Below are 18,953 nucleotides of genomic sequence, written 5' to 3'. Positions count from 1 at the left end.
GGGGGGGTTGTGATGGAAGGAGGAGGTGGTGGTGGGGGGGCGCCAGAAGACACACACACATTTTCACACTGGCTGCGCTCATGCACACACACGCACATCACACAGACACAATCTCTTCTCAGAGCGGCACACGTTTTGTTTCTGCTACAAATACACACACACACACACACACACACACACACACACACACACACTTTCTGCTTCCTTCTCTGGCACACACACATTTCACACTCCTTCACACATCTCTTTTTCAGTCTGTTTGTTGTGCACACACACATTCACAAAGGCAGCGAGTGCTTCACAGTCACATTAGTCACTGTGTGTGTGTGTGTGTGTGTACGCGCACGCGGAGGTCAGAGGTCAGAGGTCAGCGTGGCGAAGGTCTCAGATCAGATGCAACAGTGTGATAACCATCCTCTCAGGTATTTACATTTACAGAGACACAGAAGTTTCCCTCCGTTCCTCCCTGACGTCACCTCCACCTGGACGCAGGTTGTGGACGTCAACCTGTCAGCGCTCAGAGTTTGATCTAGTTCAACTGTGACCTCGAAACCTGGCGGAGAATCAGAAATAATGACCGCGCTTCAATCGACGAGGAGGGAGAAAAGGAGCAGAGTAACCCAGTTAGAAACTCTTAATTAAATCAGTTAGCTTTTATATAAAAGGAGGTATGTCTCAGTGTTGCACCTCCTCTTCTTCTTTTTTGTTTCTGCCTTTAGTTTTCATTGTCGCGACAGGAAGTTGCGCGGCCCGTGATGCCAGCCGGCTTTTGTTCAGGAGTCTTTTGTTGTTGTAAGTTTTGTGGGTTTGACTTTGGACTGAAGGTGAACTGAGCACAGTTTCATTAGATATCAATAACTCATCTCTGCAGGTTTAAGGGATAGTTTGGATTTTTTTGTTGTGGGGTTGTTTGAGGCACTCATGGAGGTGTGCAGTTTGGAGAAGCAGACAGGAGCACTGCCACAGAAGCTGAGCAATGTACTGCTGTGGATAGGGGCAGCAGCAAAACGTGTTTTAGCCACCTTAAAGAATCAACGTCAGTTTAAGTGTTCGTTGTATTCAGAGTATATTCACTGCTTTATCTTTCTGTCAGACAGCCCTCTCCGACGGGGAAGTCCTTTCTCATTTATGCTTTCATCAAAAACACCAGACTCCATCAGTAGTTTTAGCTCTCTGAACACGGGAGCTGTTGGTCTACCGCTGCTTCAATCAGCTAGTTAGTTTGTGTTGTTGGTGAATACTTCAGTGAATCTGAATGAACCCTTTAAAACACCAGTCACACAGTAACCAACCTGTTCTTATCCCAAGTCGTCACATATCGCTGCTTGGTCTGTGCCGTTCATGTCTACATATTACTTGCTGTCCTCCTGCGTTTGTTATTGACGCTCCAGGACGACATCGCAATTCATGCCGTGCAACAAAAGCACGCGGTTAGGTTACGAAAAACATCACAATTTGGCTCAACATTCGTACAGGAAGCAAACATCCGGCTCCCAGGCGAAAGTCTGGGGTTTGTGGGACCCGTCCACTACCCCTCCCACCCGTCCTATAGGGACTTTCCAGCTCCTTATATGACATCATTACCGTCAGCGTTTCAAACTGACACCACTTTTGGTGTCGGTGTCTGACGTCGAAGTCACTGACGAAGCGGTGGTATTTTACAACTGCAACAGAAAAAACTAAGTGATGGAGGCAGTGGTAGATCAGCAGCTCCTGTAGTCAGCCTAGTAAAATTTCTCACTGGGGTCTGGCTGTGAAGAGAGCGATATAACGCCTTCAGCTCCTCAAGGAAAGGGCTGTCTGATGGCAAGATAAAGAGGTGAAAATACCCTCAATATATCGTACACTTTAACTGATACTAATATTTTTTAATGTGGCTAAAATACGTTTTGCTATTCACCCAGTCAACAGCTATGCATTGTTTAGCTTCTGTGGTGGTACGCCTGTCTGCTTCTCCAAACTGGGGGCATGTCGACCGACATTGAAGGGAGATGGTGCCATCATAGCATTTGCTTTGATTGTGACTTAAATTTAAATGTTTAAAGATTTTTCCTCAGACATCAAAGAAGAAGAGATGAAGCTGATTGAATACAGAGTGGAGAGGATAAAACTTAAACTGTAAAAAAGGCTGATACGTCAGTTGCATGATGGGAAATCTCCGTGACAGTCGCAAATCTAGCAAGTCAACAATAAAAAATGATGCAGAATGATAAAAATCTACTTTAATTTCTAATTTCATTTCTCTGTTTTTGTTCACAGAGCAAAACGTGTCGACCACACAGGACCAGCTGTGAGCGAGGGTGAGGTCATGTCAGGCATGACGAGCGGCGTGTGCGTGGAGAGCGACCTCTCCTCAATGCTCCAGAGAAGCTCCGCCCCCTCCCACCATCACCCGAATCACCATGGTTACGGTGGACAGGGACAGGTGAGTTGTCATTTGACTTTTTAACGTTGGAGTGAGTGTTAGGCGTCGACATGGCTCAAAGGGAGGTTCGAGGGAAATCTGATGACCTCACAGAAACATGTCCAAGTTCAGCAAAGAAGAGCTCATATGAACGCTCACTGTTTATGTAACTCAACAGTCGTTGTACTTGGGTAGAGTTTTTAACTAAACTGCCACAACCTCCTGTTCCTCAGAAAATAAAGAGTTATTCAGTCATTTTTACAACAGAACCAGGTACCAACAAATGAACCAGGTACCAAAAAGAACCAAGCATCAGAGAAAACAAGGTACCAAAAAAAGTACCAGGTACCAAAAAGAACATACAAGGTACCAAAAAGGAACCAGGCACCAGAAAGAACCAGGTACCAACAAATGAACCAGGTACCAAAAAGAACATACAAGGTACCAAAAAGGAACCAGGCACCAGAAAGAATCAGGTACCACAAAAAAACATACGAGGTACCAAAAAAACATATGAGGTACCAAAAAAGGACCCGGCACCAGAAAGAACCAGGTACCACAAAAAACATACGAGGTACCAAAAAAGGAACCCGGCACCAGAAAGAATCAGGTACCACAGAAAACATACTAGGTACCAAAAAAAAAAAACAACATACCACCAAAACAAAACATACACCAAAAAAGGAACCAGGTACCAAAAAAACATACTAGGTACCAAAAAAGAACCAGGCACCAGAAAGAACCAGGCACCAGAAAGAACCAGGTACCAAAAAGAACCAGGAACTATGCACAACTTTCATTAATTCATTCATTTCCGTAACCGCTTATCCTCTTGAGGGTCGTGGGGATGCTGGAGCCTATCCCAGCTGACACTGGGTGAGAGGCAGGGTTCACCCTGGACAGGTCACCAGACTATCACAGGGCTGACACATAGAGACAGACAACCATTCACACTCACATTCACACCTACGGACAATTTAGAGTCACCAATTAACCTGCATGTCGTTGGACTGTGGGAGGAAGCTGGAGCACCTGGAGGAAACCCACGCTGACACGGGGAGAACATGTCAGAGCACCTGGAGGAAACCCACGCTGAGAACATGCATATTCCGCATGGAAGGGCTCCCTCCCGAGTTTGAACCAGGAACCCTCTTGCTGTGAGGCGACATTAACCATGCTAACCATTACATCACTGCGGTGCACTATCCACAACTTTGCTAAAGGAAAACCAAAAAGATGTCATATCACAAAGAGACGTTTATTGTATATTGTTGTCTTTTTCTCTCTCGTCATTTCTCTAATAACTCACTAAAATCCATCAGGGTCAGATCATATATCTTACCAGGCTGCATGTCAATATTATGATTTATTGAAGGCAGCAATAATCGGTGCTACCAGCTGACAAACCTGGTTTTAGTTCAGTTTTTTTTTAAAGGAAGTTGGATCAGATTTTGGCAAGAATTCCTGGGAAATACCAGAATATGAATTTTTCAGTATGGCAGCACAGCTGCATTCACAGGTGTTGTGGAACATCTCTGCTCTGTTCTCTGTTACCTCAACAGGTGCTGAGATTTCAAGCTCTGTTAAAAAGTACAGGTTGGACCTTTGGGACTGGCCCCAAGGCCTGGATATCACTTAAAAAATGTATGATACTAGCTCCCTCAAAGTGACTCCGATACCGATACACAACTCCATCTGTTACCATTTTTTTCCTCTTCATTTAACATCCACAATGTGATTAGAAGCATTCAGTTGCATGAAATGCCAACAGACTCCAAAGGTCTGTTGTATCGCCATACTTTTGAAGGTTTTGGTGGCATCTCGTCAAACTGAACTGCCAACTTGGTCAAATACACTGCACCCAAGTTTACCACACCACAGGCTGTGTGGGTCGTACCTGCTGCCTGAGTGGGGAAAAGGATCGAATGTAGGAATCTTTTGACCAGAGCCGTTTCGGTTCTTCTTGGCACCAGGTTATTTCGGTTGATATGTTGAAGGTATTGAGTACTGATACGCACTTCTATTGGCACCAACATTACATCTGTGCGTATTGATTCAGTATTGTATTTGTATATTGATCTCTGTGGATGATGATGATGATGATGATGACGACAGTGTGCCTTGCAGGTGTCCAGTTTGGCTCCGATGCTGGACTACACCACAGAGATGGACCGCTACCGTTCGTCCATCGCCAGCTTCTACAAAACCAATGTCAACATGAACATGAACGTCACAAACTTCCCTCAGTCTGCCAAGCTGGCGGCCCGTTTGGCGGCCGCCGCCCCCATTTTCCCCCCCGCTGCCAGGCTGGGCGCCATGGCGACGGCGCCCTGGGGTTGCCACGACAATATGAACATGAACGTGAACATGAACCACCCGGCGGCCATGTTCTGGGGCCGGCCCAAACCTGCCCCAACGCATCATCATCACCACCACCCTCACCATCACCCCTCGGCGACACCAGGGCACATGACCTCGTCACACCCCCACAGTACCAGCATGCACCAGGGCGGCGGGGGGTCCGGAGGGGGAGGAGGCGGCGGAGGGGGCGGTGAGGGGGGAGGAGCTGAAAAACACGGACATACTGCCTCCTCACTTCCTGTCACACAGGGAACGGCACACCATCACCCCATGACACCTAACAACGGGAACTTCCTCCCTGGTTATGGCGGCGGGGCGGACTGTGGCGTCATGAACAAACAGGGACACACCCACCCGGACATGATGGGCCTATCAGAGAGTGCGAGCTGCAATGGTGGAGGGGTGATGGGTAGTAGCTTCCTGGGGGGGCTGGGATTACCCCCCGGGGTCATTGTAATGGCGATGGGCTCAGCGGGGGGTGGAATCTCAGACGCTGGCAGCGCCTTCCAGATGACCAGCAGCCAGCGGGCGCTAACGGACTGCCAGCAGCACGCCAACTCCTCCCCCTGCCCTTCGTCCTCCTCGCCATCATCGTCAGGTGTGACGGCCGGGGGCGTGGCCCTGTCATCGTCCACATCGTCTTCGTCATCTGGAGCCGTAGCCAAGAGGAAGAGGAAGCGGTGCGGCGTGTGCGGGCCGTGCAGGCGGCTGATCAACTGCGGCGTCTGCTCGTCGTGCCGCAACAGGAAGACGGGTCACCAGATCTGCAAGTTCAGGAAGTGCGAAGAGCTGAAGAAGAAGCCAGGGGGAGGAGGGGGGCCGCTGGAGGTGAGGCCGCACGCACAGGAAACACACTCACAGGAAGAGCGCGTTTGTGTGTGCGTTTGTGTGTGCGTCTGTGAATGTGTGTGTGTCCTGGCTCACTTAACCCAGATGACTGCCAGCGAGGCGCGAGCTGGAAGGCATCGCTCACCCTGCTGAGTGTGTGTGTGAACGCTGTGCAGATGGTGGGTGGTGAAAAGCGAGCGCTCGGTCCCTGCTGAGGTCTGGCAGTCTGCCAACACACACACACACACACACACTCTCTCCACTGATTCACAGTGATAAAACAAGTGACTGAGAGAGAAAGGAGAATATTTGTTATCCACTGTGTGTGTGTGTGCGTGCGTGCAGTAAGAATTAGTGGCGATCAATAATTAATTGACACCAGCGTTCGACCTCACTGATGACTCTATATATATCACACACACACACACACACACACACACACACACTCTCCCTGTGGGAGTCTCCACAAACTCTCACTAATTATTCCCTCAGCATCAACACACACATGTGGCATGAACACACATCTTGAAACGTGGTGTGTGTGTGTGCGTGTGTGTGTGTGTGAGACAGTGAATTAGCCGCCATAATCTCCCTCAATTACACACTAATTGGACCTGTGGAGGCTAGCGGCAAGTGACAGCACTGTGTGTGTTTGTGTGCGCGTGCATGTGTGTGTGTGTTATACTGTATGTGAATGTATGTATCTGAGTGCATCACACTGTGTTCGGTGTGTGTGTGTGTGTGTGTGTGTGTGTGTGTGTGTGTGTGTGTGTTAGCAGGTGGTTTCACACTCTTGCCTCATCCCTCTTCCGTCCTCTTTGATGTCGACCTGACAGCCAATCAGAAAGTTTGTGAAATGAGCAGCAAAGCCCTCTGGGTGTTTTTTTTAAACAAGTTAAAGTTATGTTTTATAGGACACCTTGTCTCTGACTGACCCCTGACTCTTTAAAGTGAAATCCAGACGTTTAAAGGAACACTCCACCATAGTTTTCTTTCATAGCTGTACATAGAAGACTTCCCATGTCGATAAGCTTCAATTTGAGCCCTTGACACTTGCTTTGGCCTAAATTTGGCGCTCTTGCGTGATTAAAGTTTTTCAGTTGTAACACGTGATGTAACTAGTGCACATGCAGTTTTTTGCGTGGATAACTTTGGGCGCACTTGTGTTTTAAAACCTGTTCCAGGACTCTTTTTCTACCTGTGGAAGTACTAATGTTGATACAAGACTTTTTCTTTTAATTCTCATTTTTGATGATAATTTGTCAAATGGAGGTGTTGTGTGTGATATTTTGAAATAGAAAGCAGCATGCCCCAGAAACTTATTTTTTCTTATTTTGCTACTTTCACCTTTTTTTAATTATAATAATCTAATAATACAGTAATATAATATGTATCATAATATGTGTTAATGTGCATAATTGGAAGCTTTACTTCAAGCAAATTTTGATGCAAAAACTTTTGTACTTTTTCTTTTGAATGCAGGACTTTTACTTGTAACAGAGTACTTCTACAGTGTGGTACTACTGTTTTTACTTCACTTAAACATCTGAGTACTTCTTCCACTGAGGGGTGATCACACAGAAATGAGACGCTAGAGACGCGGACGCTTCAAAGATACTTGAAACGCTGGAAGCGCTTATTCAATGCGCGCTAGCTGGCGTCTGACGCTCAAAAAGTTGAAAATATTTTAACTTTTCAGTGTCTACGCGCGTCTAACAATGCACGTCTAAGGGAGCGATCACACCGAGATGAAACGCTAGAAATGCAACGCCAGTAAAACCATTGTTTTCCTATAATACGGCGCGTCTAACCGGCGTTCAAGCGTCTTTTTAGATGCGTGTTTTTGTAGATGCTGAAAAGTTAAAATATTTTCAACTTTTTTGAGCATCAGACGCCAGTAGCTAGCAACTATTGAATAAGCGCTTCCAGAGTTTCAAGCGTCTTTGAAGCGTCCACGTCTCTCGCGTCTCATTTCACTGTGATCACCCCCGTACTGCAACCCATCGATTGATTCATGTTAAATAACCCAACTCAGCACAACAGGGCAGCATGAACATCCATTCAGGGTCTGAGCTGAGGTTAGCACCTACCACTGCCAAATGGGGTAAACTATTGGCAGTGGCGTGTAAAATTGTCGGCCCTCTGACACTTTAGTGGACGGAGTAAAGGCACAACAGAAACACGTTCTAACTGCTATATGAATGTAACGCTATTGGCTGTAGAACCCTGTTTGTTTTTATTGACCGTGGGTAAATTGTTGGCAGTGGCGTGTAAAATCGTTGGGCCATTTGACACTCTGGCGGACAAAGAAAAGGCACAACGAAAACACATTGTAACTGCTATATGAAAGCAACGCTACTGGCCGTAGAACCCTGTTTGTACTGATTGAGAGCGAGTAAATTGTTGGCAGCGGCTATACAGTCATCGGGCATCTGAGACTTTGGCCATCAGAAAAAAGCGCAACAGAAAGACGCGTCATAACTGCTTCATAAAAGTAATGCTAGCAGTCATCTTGACTGATGGTTGGAGTTCGCAGAATTCTAACCAATAACCATCAACGAAAAGATGCACACACATACTGTGCACGCCCACTTGTTACTGTATCAGCTTCATTACCTCACATGTCAGATTGTAGGCATGGTGAGTGTGTGACGGTGGATGCACTCAGAGCAGATGGATGTTGGCGAACAAAGCATGAGGAAAGTTAGCGGTGAAGTTGTGAAGTAGTTGTAAATGTACAGTGTGAAGTCAGCTTGTTCATGAATAAACGCTGCAGCTAGTCAAGACCAACTTCTCTCTCTCACTTCTTTTTTGTCTCTTATTCTTAGCGGCCGCCCTCTGTCCCGACCGGCGAGGCATTTCGTTGGTTCTTCTAACCTTCCCTTCGCCAACAGAGTCGCAGCTCGAGGCCCAACAGGAAGTCACCAACACATATGGACCATAAATCCAGCTTGGATGAATTTAAAAACAAGGACTACAACTTCTGGATTTGAACCAGACACTTTGCAACAGGATTACAATTTCATACTGTGTGGATGACTGCAAGACTACAAATCCCACCTCAACTGGAACAGGGAACCAGCTAGGAGGGCAGAGGTAGAGGGGGCAGTTTGGTCACAGCCAACAGGGATTGACCATTCAGAATTTGTTGATGATGATGTCATAATTGTCATGTTTTCCTGAACTTGTTTGCAGGTCAAAACTCAGCCCTCAGATAGATGCGCACAGGTTTTCTCAACTCTAGAAATGCTGTTTTTGCACGTTAGCACCACATAACGCTACAGTTAGCGTCAAGTCTAGTAGGCGGGTTTGAGAACAGGCCGAATTAAGTAGCTACCTAGCTAAACTGTGAAAAATAGTGTCATCTTGAGATCCGTCACTCGATGGGAGACAAGTGTGTCATGGTTTGAAAGAGTTCAAGAGGCACAAACTCCTCATCCCTGAATCCATGTGAAGCCTGACATCTACTGGTGAAAAACAGAGCATTGTATTTGATTGGCTGGTCCTTGGAGACGAATATGTAAAGTTTTATAGACATCTGGTCACTCCACATGGTACCAAAGATCAGCCAGTAACAGAAAGACTGTTCTTTAGCTACTTGTCACCAGCGGATGTCAGATTTGAAAAAGAAGGTTGGTAAAAGTTTGGGTTTGTGTGACCGCTCTGTGCTGGTAAAGACGGGGCAGCATCGATAACAAACTACAGCCCTGAACATGAACCTGAACACGACGTTTACCTCAGCTTGATGTAGCTTATGTAGCCTTGATGGATCCACAGAGTCCAGTCGTTTGGTCACACTGAAGGTGACAGGATCACCAAGTCAAGTTTTATTCACGCTACTGAACATTATATAGTCGTATCCAAATCTCTTGCAACTGGAGGAGTCAACAAATAAAAGTCAACAGGATGTGAAACAGTGCCAATGGTTTGTAACACAAATGTTGTATTCATCTCATGTCAACATTGCGAGATAGGGCACTTGGCCTTGTTGGAAGTCTGCACTCTCTAATTGCTCTTCTACTTAATAAAGATTTAGGTAAATATAAGTATCCCGTCCCCAATATTACAAGACTTAGATCAGGGCCAGAAAAACATGATTGGGATAACCTCACAAATTGCCTGTTTCTGACTTTTAAATAGCGTTCATATCAACACCCAAGTCAGAATTACAATTGGGAAGTTTTTGAGAAAGCTCAAATTTATTAGACCTGGAACTGAAAACCAAACAAAAACAAAGCATTTTAATATGTTTGGGAGGCAATACATGCAATTTTTTCCCAAGCCCTTAATATGATGTTCACGTTATATTGGATATGTCCAAGGGGCGGATCCAGGCACATTTATTTATTTATTCACCCTAAAGTTGAAAGCCAATCAAAATCAGATCTTTTCTTTACTGAACCCTGGGATCAAGTAGCTTGTTAATAATAAGGTGTGTCAAATTTAATAGCCACAGCTGTTATTTCCGTGACTGTGTCAGAGACATATTTACCTCCTTTGTTCTGATTTTTTATCAGTCAGTAGGGTAATGGAAAAAACGTCCGGTCTGATTTTCATGAAACTTGGTCCAAAGACGAATCCGAATCACGGGGTTGATAAAGAAATTATATTCCACTTTCGTTAAAATTGCAAGGTAGGGTATTTGGTCTTGGCGGAGGCTGCGCTCTCTGAGTGCCCTTCTGGTGAATCAAGATTTAGGTTAACATAAGTATCAAGTCGGACTCGATATCAATACAGGATAAGATCGGGATCAGGTCCAGAAAAACATGATTGGGATATCCCTACTAATGACCTGTTTCTGATGTGTAAATAATGTGCACATCAACAACTAAGTGAGAATTCTGACTTGGAAGGAATTTGTTTTCGGAAAGCTCAGATTAATCTGACTTGGCACTGAAAACCAAACAAAAATAAAGCATTTTTCTATGTCTGGAAAGCTCTGAACACACCTTTATCACAAGCCCTTAATGTCACGTTCATGTTATATCCTAAGGATCAGTATCAGGGGTTGAACCAGGCATATTTTTACTGGATCGGTGCCAGATGAAGAGGATCAAAATCTAATTCATCTTTAACTGAACTCTACTCTTGTTTGGATCAAGTAGCTGTGTATCAAATTTAGTAGCTGAAGCTGTTATTTCTGTTTATGTGTCAGATACATATTTACTTACACCTTTTGGTTTGGTTCGGTCTGTTCGGCAGCAGTATTACGGGAAAACTAGTGGTCTGATTTTCATGAAACCTGGTGGAAGGGTGTAGCATGTGCTGAGTGAGGGCCCACTATCTTTTGCAGCAGATCCGAATCACAGCGCAGATACACACATTTTTTTCCACTTGTGTTAATATTTCGAGATAAGTCTGTGCCCTTCAAGTGCCATTCCGGTTAATCAAGAATTAGGTAAATGAAAACCAAACAACAGACCTCTCCTGTCAGCAAAAGCCCATCACTCAAGGTGATCTACTGTTATATCCCCAGTGCTCAGTATTGTTAACCCTTTCACAACCAACTCCGTAATCAACTGTCTTGAGTTGACTAATAAAGTCGTAAACATAATAATGTTTCCACCTCTACCATCTGTCCCAGATGTCATAAAAGTGGTATTTAGCTTGTATCCTCTCCGACAGCCTTCACCATCTGTGATCAAACTGTCTCCTCCTTCCTCTTCTTCCTCCTCCTAGCAAACCACAAACCCCATCGTAGCCAAACCAGGAAGATTCAGGCGTCAAGTGGACCACTGCTATCACCACAGAAACTATCACAGTTTGACCAAAACTGGACGACAAGTTAACCTCAAAGGAAAAAACTTAACCGCAGAGGGAATACAAACTGACCTCGGCAGGAAGTGATCCAGGACTGTTATTAAGGACTACAACTTCACCACAGTAGGACTACAATTACCACATCACTGTTATCTGTCTCTTCTGTCTACCTCCTCCTCAAGAACTTAAAAGGCACCTTGATTGATTTTTACTGGGCTGTGTTCATGCTGGTACGACTTGATCTGCTTCTCAACTCTCTCGATGGTCCAGAGCTGATCCCCTTCTCATGGAATCTGGTGTTTCAGAATTTATTTATCAATTTACTCCTCTGCCTGAAGGAGCAGTCGAACGTCTGATTTTGTTTTATCTGTCTGGATTTCAATGGAAAGTTCTCAGGGCGCAGTCATACTTCCAGATGGTTTTATATGAACTAAAGCAGACTGGAAAAACTCACTTTGTTGTATTTTTGTATTTGCGTAAATGGTTGCAGTTGAAGGTTTGTCATTTCTGTCTCCACAAAGGACAGTGTAAAGAGTTTCACTTTGAATATTGGCTCTAAATTGGCACCTCTGGTCCCAAACAGAGGTGTTCAGAGTTGTATTGGCCAAACCTTCACCAGGACCTCACAGAGAGTTCAGAACCAGTTTCTGTGTTCTTGTATCACTGCGGACTGTACCACATGGTGACCAACAGGAAACAGGAGAATCCACCTGCAGTTTAAATGCAGTGTGGGAACTCACAGGGAACCTCTGGATCTTTTGGGAAGCCTCTGAGCTGAACCCTTGGACTAAAAGGAACCGAACTGAACTGAGCGAGATCAGATCAGAACATTCCACACTAAAAACATGTAATTTCCAGCACGTCTGTGGGCCTACCTCTGAGATAACGCCCCAACATGTCCTGTGGTACCTTTTTAAATATACAAAGATGTTCAGTCTAAAATTCCGTTCTTAAAAAACGCAAAAAGTCTTCCCTCAATAAATGATAGCCAGCATGAATATGCAATGTTCCTGAGCAGCCCAGTCACCGGAGACAGTTGGCATTTTATGTTTCGGCAAACCACCAACAGGTTACATTTGTACACTCCATACATATCATATCAACGTTGTGGCGCCAAAACTGGGTGTTTTTTGGCAAGACACAGTTTTATAGCCGGACGTGTGTCCCTAAATCAGGCTATGTTTTAGTGAGACATCGGCAGAATTTCCAACGGTGCTTGTTGCACCAAAACTGGGTTATTTTCTCATGAGACATTGTGGTTTTTCCAACAGCAACCGTGGTGCCAAAACTTGATGTTTCATATCAAGACATCTGCAGCATTTCCAGCAGCAATTGTGCCACCAAAACTGAGCATTTTGTAGTCAGACACTGTGATATTTCGAGCAGCGATTGTGGCCCCATAACTGGGTGTTTTCTCGCGATACCTTGCGGTATTTCCAGCTGCAACAGTGGCATCAAAACTGGGTGTTTTTTGTCAAGACAGCGGCAACATGTCCAGCAGCGATTATGCCACTAAAACTGTGTTTGGTGAGACACTGGCACAATTACAGCCATGATTGTGTCACCAAAACCAAACGGGGTATTTTAAGCCAAAACATATTCACTTTATAATAACATATAAATGTTAACAGCAGTCAGTGGTTTGCAGAAACGTACAACACCATCATTTTTTCTGGTGATTTGGTTGTCTGGAGACCTTTACATATAACCTGAAGCTCCTGACAAGTCCTAGGCTGAACAGGGATGCTGTAAAACTGACTACGACTGCTATTTAAACTATTTCACTTGGACTTGCTCCAGATTTCTGTCAGTTTGACGAGGATGTGATGTTCAGTTTGGAAAAATTTCCTCTAAAATTCTTATTATATATACGGTTATAATAAGTAAGATTACATTGCTCCCCCTAGTGGCAGTGAAGTGTAGTGATCCACAGACCTCGGTGTAAATAGTTTTTACTGGAAAGAAATGGTCCCACTGAAAACTGTTGAGTCAGGTCTGTGGTTGTCCCGAGAAACCAGGACGTAGTTTCTGGAAAACTGGACATTGCTGATTTGGTTTTTATGTTAACAAACTGGATGGACTTCCATGAAATTTGGTTTAGACGTTCATGGTCCCCAGAGGATGAATCCTAGTGACTTTGTTGATCCCCATCTTTACATCTGGAGCCACCAGCAGCTCAGAGTTTTCACAAAAATCTCTCCACATCTACGTGATCGGCTGCCGCAAAATCTGACATTCACATTCCCCGCAGGCTGAACCCCGAAGACGATGTTGATCCACCGACATCTCAGTTGGCGCCGTCACTGTGTCAGAGCGTCTGCGCTCACAGACGTGTTGGAAATGTTTTATTTTAATTTGTTTCTTTTATTTTTGGGTATCATGAGGAAAACGTTCCCCTGCCTCTCCGTGGGAACTGAAACCAAACGTCTCCTTTCTCTCGGGGTGGGTTGAGAGGGAGGAAGGGGACGTTTGTTTTGCGTGTCTGTCCGTCCTCCTCCTCCTCATGTATTCTGTCTCTGTGACCTCCTCATGTGCTGAATTGTAATAAAGCATTTCAAAGATGAGCTGCGGAGTGTGATAGACGCACACTGGAGGAATATGGATGTCAGGTGATTGCATCATGCTAAACCGTGCGTGCATGTGTGTGTGTGTGCGCGTGAAACGAGAGAGAGCAGGCATGAAAATGAACAATATGTTTTTGTGTTTGTGTGAAAATGTGCCACCACAAGATGGAAGCTGTGTGTGTGTGTGTGTGTGTGTGTGTGTGTGTGTGTGTATGTGTATGTGTATGTGTGTGTGTGTGTGTGTGTGTGTGGGCTTGTCATCTCAGTAATGGTGTTGGTATCAGAGAGAGAGAGAGAGAGAGAGAGAGAGAGAAAGACTGGTTGTCCCTGACGACGGTGCGCCGTGTTGCCTGGCAACAGCGCTAACAATGGCCCACCACCAGTGTTCTAGAATGTGGGCGTGGCCTGATGGAGCGGGAGAAAAAAGGGAGGTGGGGGGGCTGTTCTCTCTCAGCAGAGTTTCAACCCGTCAGTTCTGACAAAACCAGCGGAGATGTAAATGATTGATGTTTTGTCATAATGTGACATAAATCTGCAGATAAAGTTGCTTTAATTCATCTAAACAAACAAACAAACAAACAAACACAGAGATGAAACACAGTAACGCCTCGTTTTATGGGCGTATAATTTCCTCTGAAATGTAATTTAGGGAAAATAATGACAATGTTGAACTGGAACACTTTGAATAAATTCTTAAAAAAAAAATTCAAAAAGTTGAATTGTTTCACGTCAACCCAGGAAAAGCACTGTGACAATCAGATATTAAGTGTGTGAACAGAGAACAGATCGACAATCTGTGTGTAAATATGTAATCTGTAAATATTGAATAAATAAAGATTTGTAAACTCAAAAAACTATTTTGCAATCATAAACAGATCTGCTAACAAACAAATTGAAAAAAAAAAGACGTAGGATTGAGATTCACAAATAAAAACTGGTTTCACAAATATCTATTTAAAAGTTAGAAAGATATTCACAAATGATTTTCACTTATTCGTGAATTAATTAAATGTATTCACAGAGATCGTTTCATTCGTGGAATTTGTGTTTTGCAGATCTGTCTTTTGAGTTTCTGAGTTTTTTGAGTACAAGTTTTTTGTATTTGTGGAGGTTGTTGAACATATTTACTGATCACACATTAACACATAGATTGTCAATCAGTTTCTTTAAGATAAGACCAAGGGACAGAAGATACAGAGAAAACAAAATGGGCCCCAAAATAGAGCCCTGGGGGACTCCACAGGATAGGGGAGCAGGAGAAGATGTAGCCTCACCAATATTGACAGTAAACGATCTCTGCAACAGATAGGACCCAAACCACTCTAGAGCAGTGCCCCTAATGCCTACACAGTGTTCTAGGTGAGAAATAAGAATGGAGTGGTCAGCTGTATCGAACACAGCGGTGAGATCTAAAAGCAAAAGGATAGCAGAGTCACCAGAGACAGTGGTTAGTAAAAGATCATTAAAAACTCTTAAAAGTGCAAATGTTAGCTATTCTATTGCGTACTTCTGTTTTCCAAAACTGTGAATAGACGAAGCCTGGACTAGCATACTGCAAATTATTCGATTTTGCATACTACCTAAGATGCTGTATGCAGTACATATACCGCGTTCTGTAGTATTTAGGAGGTGGTTTTGAATACAGTCCATTGTTCTTAACGTCCACTCTGGGTTTTGGGATGTCAGAGCCCACTGTCGTGGCCTCCAGGTTGCCTCCACAAACCTTGGATGTATTAGAAGACCTGGATACAGCGTTGGCAGTTGGCGGCAGGACCCCGTTGATTCCCATGGAGTTGCTCAGTGGTGCATGAAGCCAAAAAAATCTGTTTTCGCATTACGTGGATGGTTGGCGCTGCCTCTGTATCACTGGACCTGTAGAGCAGGTGCACTGCAGATTACAGCTGAGTGCAGCCGAGTAGCTGAGCTATGGTTTAGTGCTCTGTTAGCCTGAATGTGGATAATGACAGACTTTCACAATGCTATTGGACCAAATGTCTTAAATCTTGATAGTGGAACAAGTTGTTTTGCGGGGGTTTGCAATGCTTAAAAAAAAATGTGACGGACCCTGGAAATTGCAGTACCACTGTTTGACCACTACGACTTACAACTTTGTGTGTCTTTCAGTGTGTCTCAAACCACATACTTCCGTTAGCACACTTCCATGTAGTATACTGTGTGCACTATGTACTCATTGGTGTAGTGCGTGAATTTTGACGGGGTAGTGTTGTCTCAAACCAAACACGGCCGATGTGCACTCACCAGAATGACGACCGCAAATTAGCTAGTTAGCAAACTAGCATTAGCATTCGTGTTATCGTTCGCAGTACCAAATCATTACAGCATGCTAACATACTTGCTGGCTTATATCCGACAACAGTATAGTGGTGCTTAGTGCAAAAAACATATGTATTTGTACAATGCAGCGACATTCACAGTCGCACAGTCCTCGGCTGCCATTTCCAGTTTGAAAGGTGGCCCCTCCCCTTCTGCTACGTAGCCAAGATGGCGACCATTGCGGGTGAGAAGTGTCCATAGTTCCACACTCAACTTCTTGACCGTTTTGAGTGCACCATCCAGGTACTCATAGTGCACTGCATTTTTCCATACTTCTCAGTGTGAACGCACTCATGCACTCAAAATATTAAGTGTGAGTACGAAATACACGATTTGAGACACAGCATTTGTCTTCTCCACAACATGTTTTCAGGCCGAGGTCTCCTCAGCAGACAGAGAGACGGAGCAGGAACAGAATATTTTCAGGTGTTTTCTCGTGTAGCTGCTCAATCAGCAGCCTGGTGTTCTTAGTGAAATGAAATCTCACAGAACGTCTTGTTCGGTGGGGGAAGTTTTCTTCCTTTATACTTCTCATGGAGTCGACTGTGAAACTTATTTGTGAGTGTCTGATGTCCCTCAGTCTGGTGAGGACAGTTTGTCCTGCTCTGTGTTGTCTCTGAGACGCTCTAACAGAGATCAGAGATCATCGTGACATGGACTGAACTGGAGCTCAAACACCACTGACGTCTCATGTCCAGGTCAGTTCCTTTCTTTTTCATCATTGTACCCTTCACTGTGTCCGATCCCCCCTCGTCCCTTTCACTTTCTGTGACCGGAGTCAGGACTTGGCAGCGCTCCACCACACTGTGTGTGTTTAACAGCCATTTAATCGAACCCTGATAGTCTTAATTAGTGTGGAAGTGTGTCTCTGTGTCTCCCTCGAGACTCATTATCCCTCTTAGTTTTTCTTCTGAGGGCGAGAGACGAAGAGGAGGCGGAGGAGGAGGAGGAGGAAGGAGAAAGTGAAGGACATGGAGGAGGAGGAAAAGAGAGAAGAAAGGAGACCATGAAGGAGCAGTGAGGAGGGGAAGAGCAAAAACCAACTGACTGCTCCACCTGGTGGTGAGAAACACAAACTGCACCCAACAGATTTTAGAATGTCTGAATTCCTAAATGTGTTTAAGGTGTATGAGCTTGACTTAATTTTTTAAAGCTAAATAACATAGCTACAGACGACTGACGCATATTTTAGTTGCCAAAATGCGAGAGAAACAAAATCTTTATTCAGCATATAGGCTACACATTTTTACAATTAAAGAACGTCAGACTCACTTTGGGCCTACAGCATCAATGAACAAAAATTTAAATGTTGAAAAAACAACTTATTAATTTCCATATGTTTTTTTTTTTTTCCCACAAAATAAAATAAAAATATCACCTTTAAGGACTTCGGGGCTCCACAGTGAAGTGATTTCTACCAAAAAGATAAAAATGTACAAAGTAAAACTAAAATTATTCACATTTAAGGAGCAATTACGAGAGAATCTTTGGCATTTTGGTTTCAAAAACGATATGATTCTTGGTGACTATTTTTCTGTCAATGGACTAATCAATTTATGGAAATACACTTTGATCCAGATGTTCCGTTGATAACTGTTTAGAAAGATAAATTAAGTGTCCAACTGGAGAAGAATAAAGTTAATAATGGCTTACAAGTCATGAGCACATTTGAATTTATGGCATTTAACTGACAGCAGTACCAAGTTATTAGCAGGCTCTAACAGAATCTGCACCCACAGATTTTAGGAATATAGATGCTTCTTGTAATTCAGGCAACTTTAAATCAAAGTTGTAGTGAGAAAAAATGTCAAAAATAAGATTAAATGTTCATAGTTTGTTTGCTCTGCCCCTTATTGAAGCTTCCGTTTTAACAGCTGTGTCCCACAGTTTGTTGACTCACTTTTTCATAAAATATTTAATTTTTTTCTTGAAGTATTCAAGATTAAATCAAATTTCTGATTCAAAATTTTCACTAAAATCTATGAAGGAGTTCTAGGTTTCATTCATTTTAGGTTTAAATGTATTGTGTGAGGTTGTTTTTGTTCAAAAACAATTGTTATCATAAATGAACACAAACAAAAACATTCCACAGATTTTCATTTTGGATCACCGCTGCAAACAATTAAACAATTCGCAGATTCTGTTCAGGCCTAATTTTTTGCTATATCAGGATCTGGATTGACATACACACAAACAGCGTCTCACTTTCTGACCAAACTTTATTCTTTGATTCGTGAGGTTTTCCTACAGAACGTTTTACACTCACACACATTCACACACACACTTACATGTCCAACACACCAGGATGAAACTGCAGCTCCATCCAGACATTGACGGATATTTCCAATGTGACTGGACTTTGCGCCTTACCTCCTGAATTCCTCAGAAGAAATCAAAAATATTTTTTTTTAAATCATCTTTTCGTCCTTGGTAATCAGATGATTTAATCACTAAAGAAGCTGTTTAAAACCTAATTTTAACAATTTGATTTATTCTATTGCTTCTTCAGTCGCAAACAAAAATTGTTACATTAAAAATGTAAAAATACACGTCAGTACTTGAGACTGAATATGTCGATTTGTCCATGTCACATCTGAAAATAATTACTGAACAACGTTCTTCACACACAAACATACGGCATCAAACAGCATCATGATCTCCGGGATGAGGCGGCAGAAAGAGGTTACATCTTAATGAACACA

General features: G+C 43.6%; 1 protein-coding gene across 1 annotated transcript; it reads left to right on the top strand.

Annotated features, from left to right (window-relative positions):
* Positions 1-389: 389 nt before the first annotated feature.
* Positions 390-14,070, top strand: LOC125884282 (DNA N6-methyl adenine demethylase-like). The gene is made up of 4 exons (XM_049569180.1): positions 390-623; positions 2,260-2,425; positions 4,532-5,593; positions 8,422-14,070. Exons 1-4 carry the CDS (start codon positions 574-576, stop codon positions 8,467-8,469), a joined length of 1,326 nt encoding a protein of 441 aa, XP_049425137.1. The 5' UTR covers positions 390-573; the 3' UTR covers positions 8,470-14,070.
* The last annotated feature ends 4,883 nt before the right edge of the window (positions 14,071-18,953 follow it).

This window comes from Epinephelus fuscoguttatus, linkage group LG23, assembly GCF_011397635.1.
Source record: "Epinephelus fuscoguttatus linkage group LG23, E.fuscoguttatus.final_Chr_v1".
Taxonomy (NCBI): domain Eukaryota; kingdom Metazoa; phylum Chordata; class Actinopteri; order Perciformes; family Serranidae; genus Epinephelus; species Epinephelus fuscoguttatus.
Note: the sequence above shows the minus strand (reverse complement) of the source record. Positions and strands in the feature narration are given on the sequence as shown.

What these genes read in the sequence shown, in the direction of transcription:
- LOC125884282 (XM_049569180.1), top strand. Translation starts at nt 574, where the DNA reads ATGACCGCGCTTCAATCGACGAGGAGGGAGAAAAGGAGCAGAGTAACC. An exon ending in AAAAGGAGCAGAGTAACCCA is followed by an intron (nt 624 to 2,259) that starts GTTAGAAACTCT and finishes TTTTGTTCACAG; the next exon opens with AGCAAAACGTGTCGACCACA. An exon ending in GTTACGGTGGACAGGGACAG is followed by an intron (nt 2,426 to 4,531) that starts GTGAGTTGTCAT and finishes TGTGCCTTGCAG; the next exon opens with GTGTCCAGTTTGGCTCCGAT.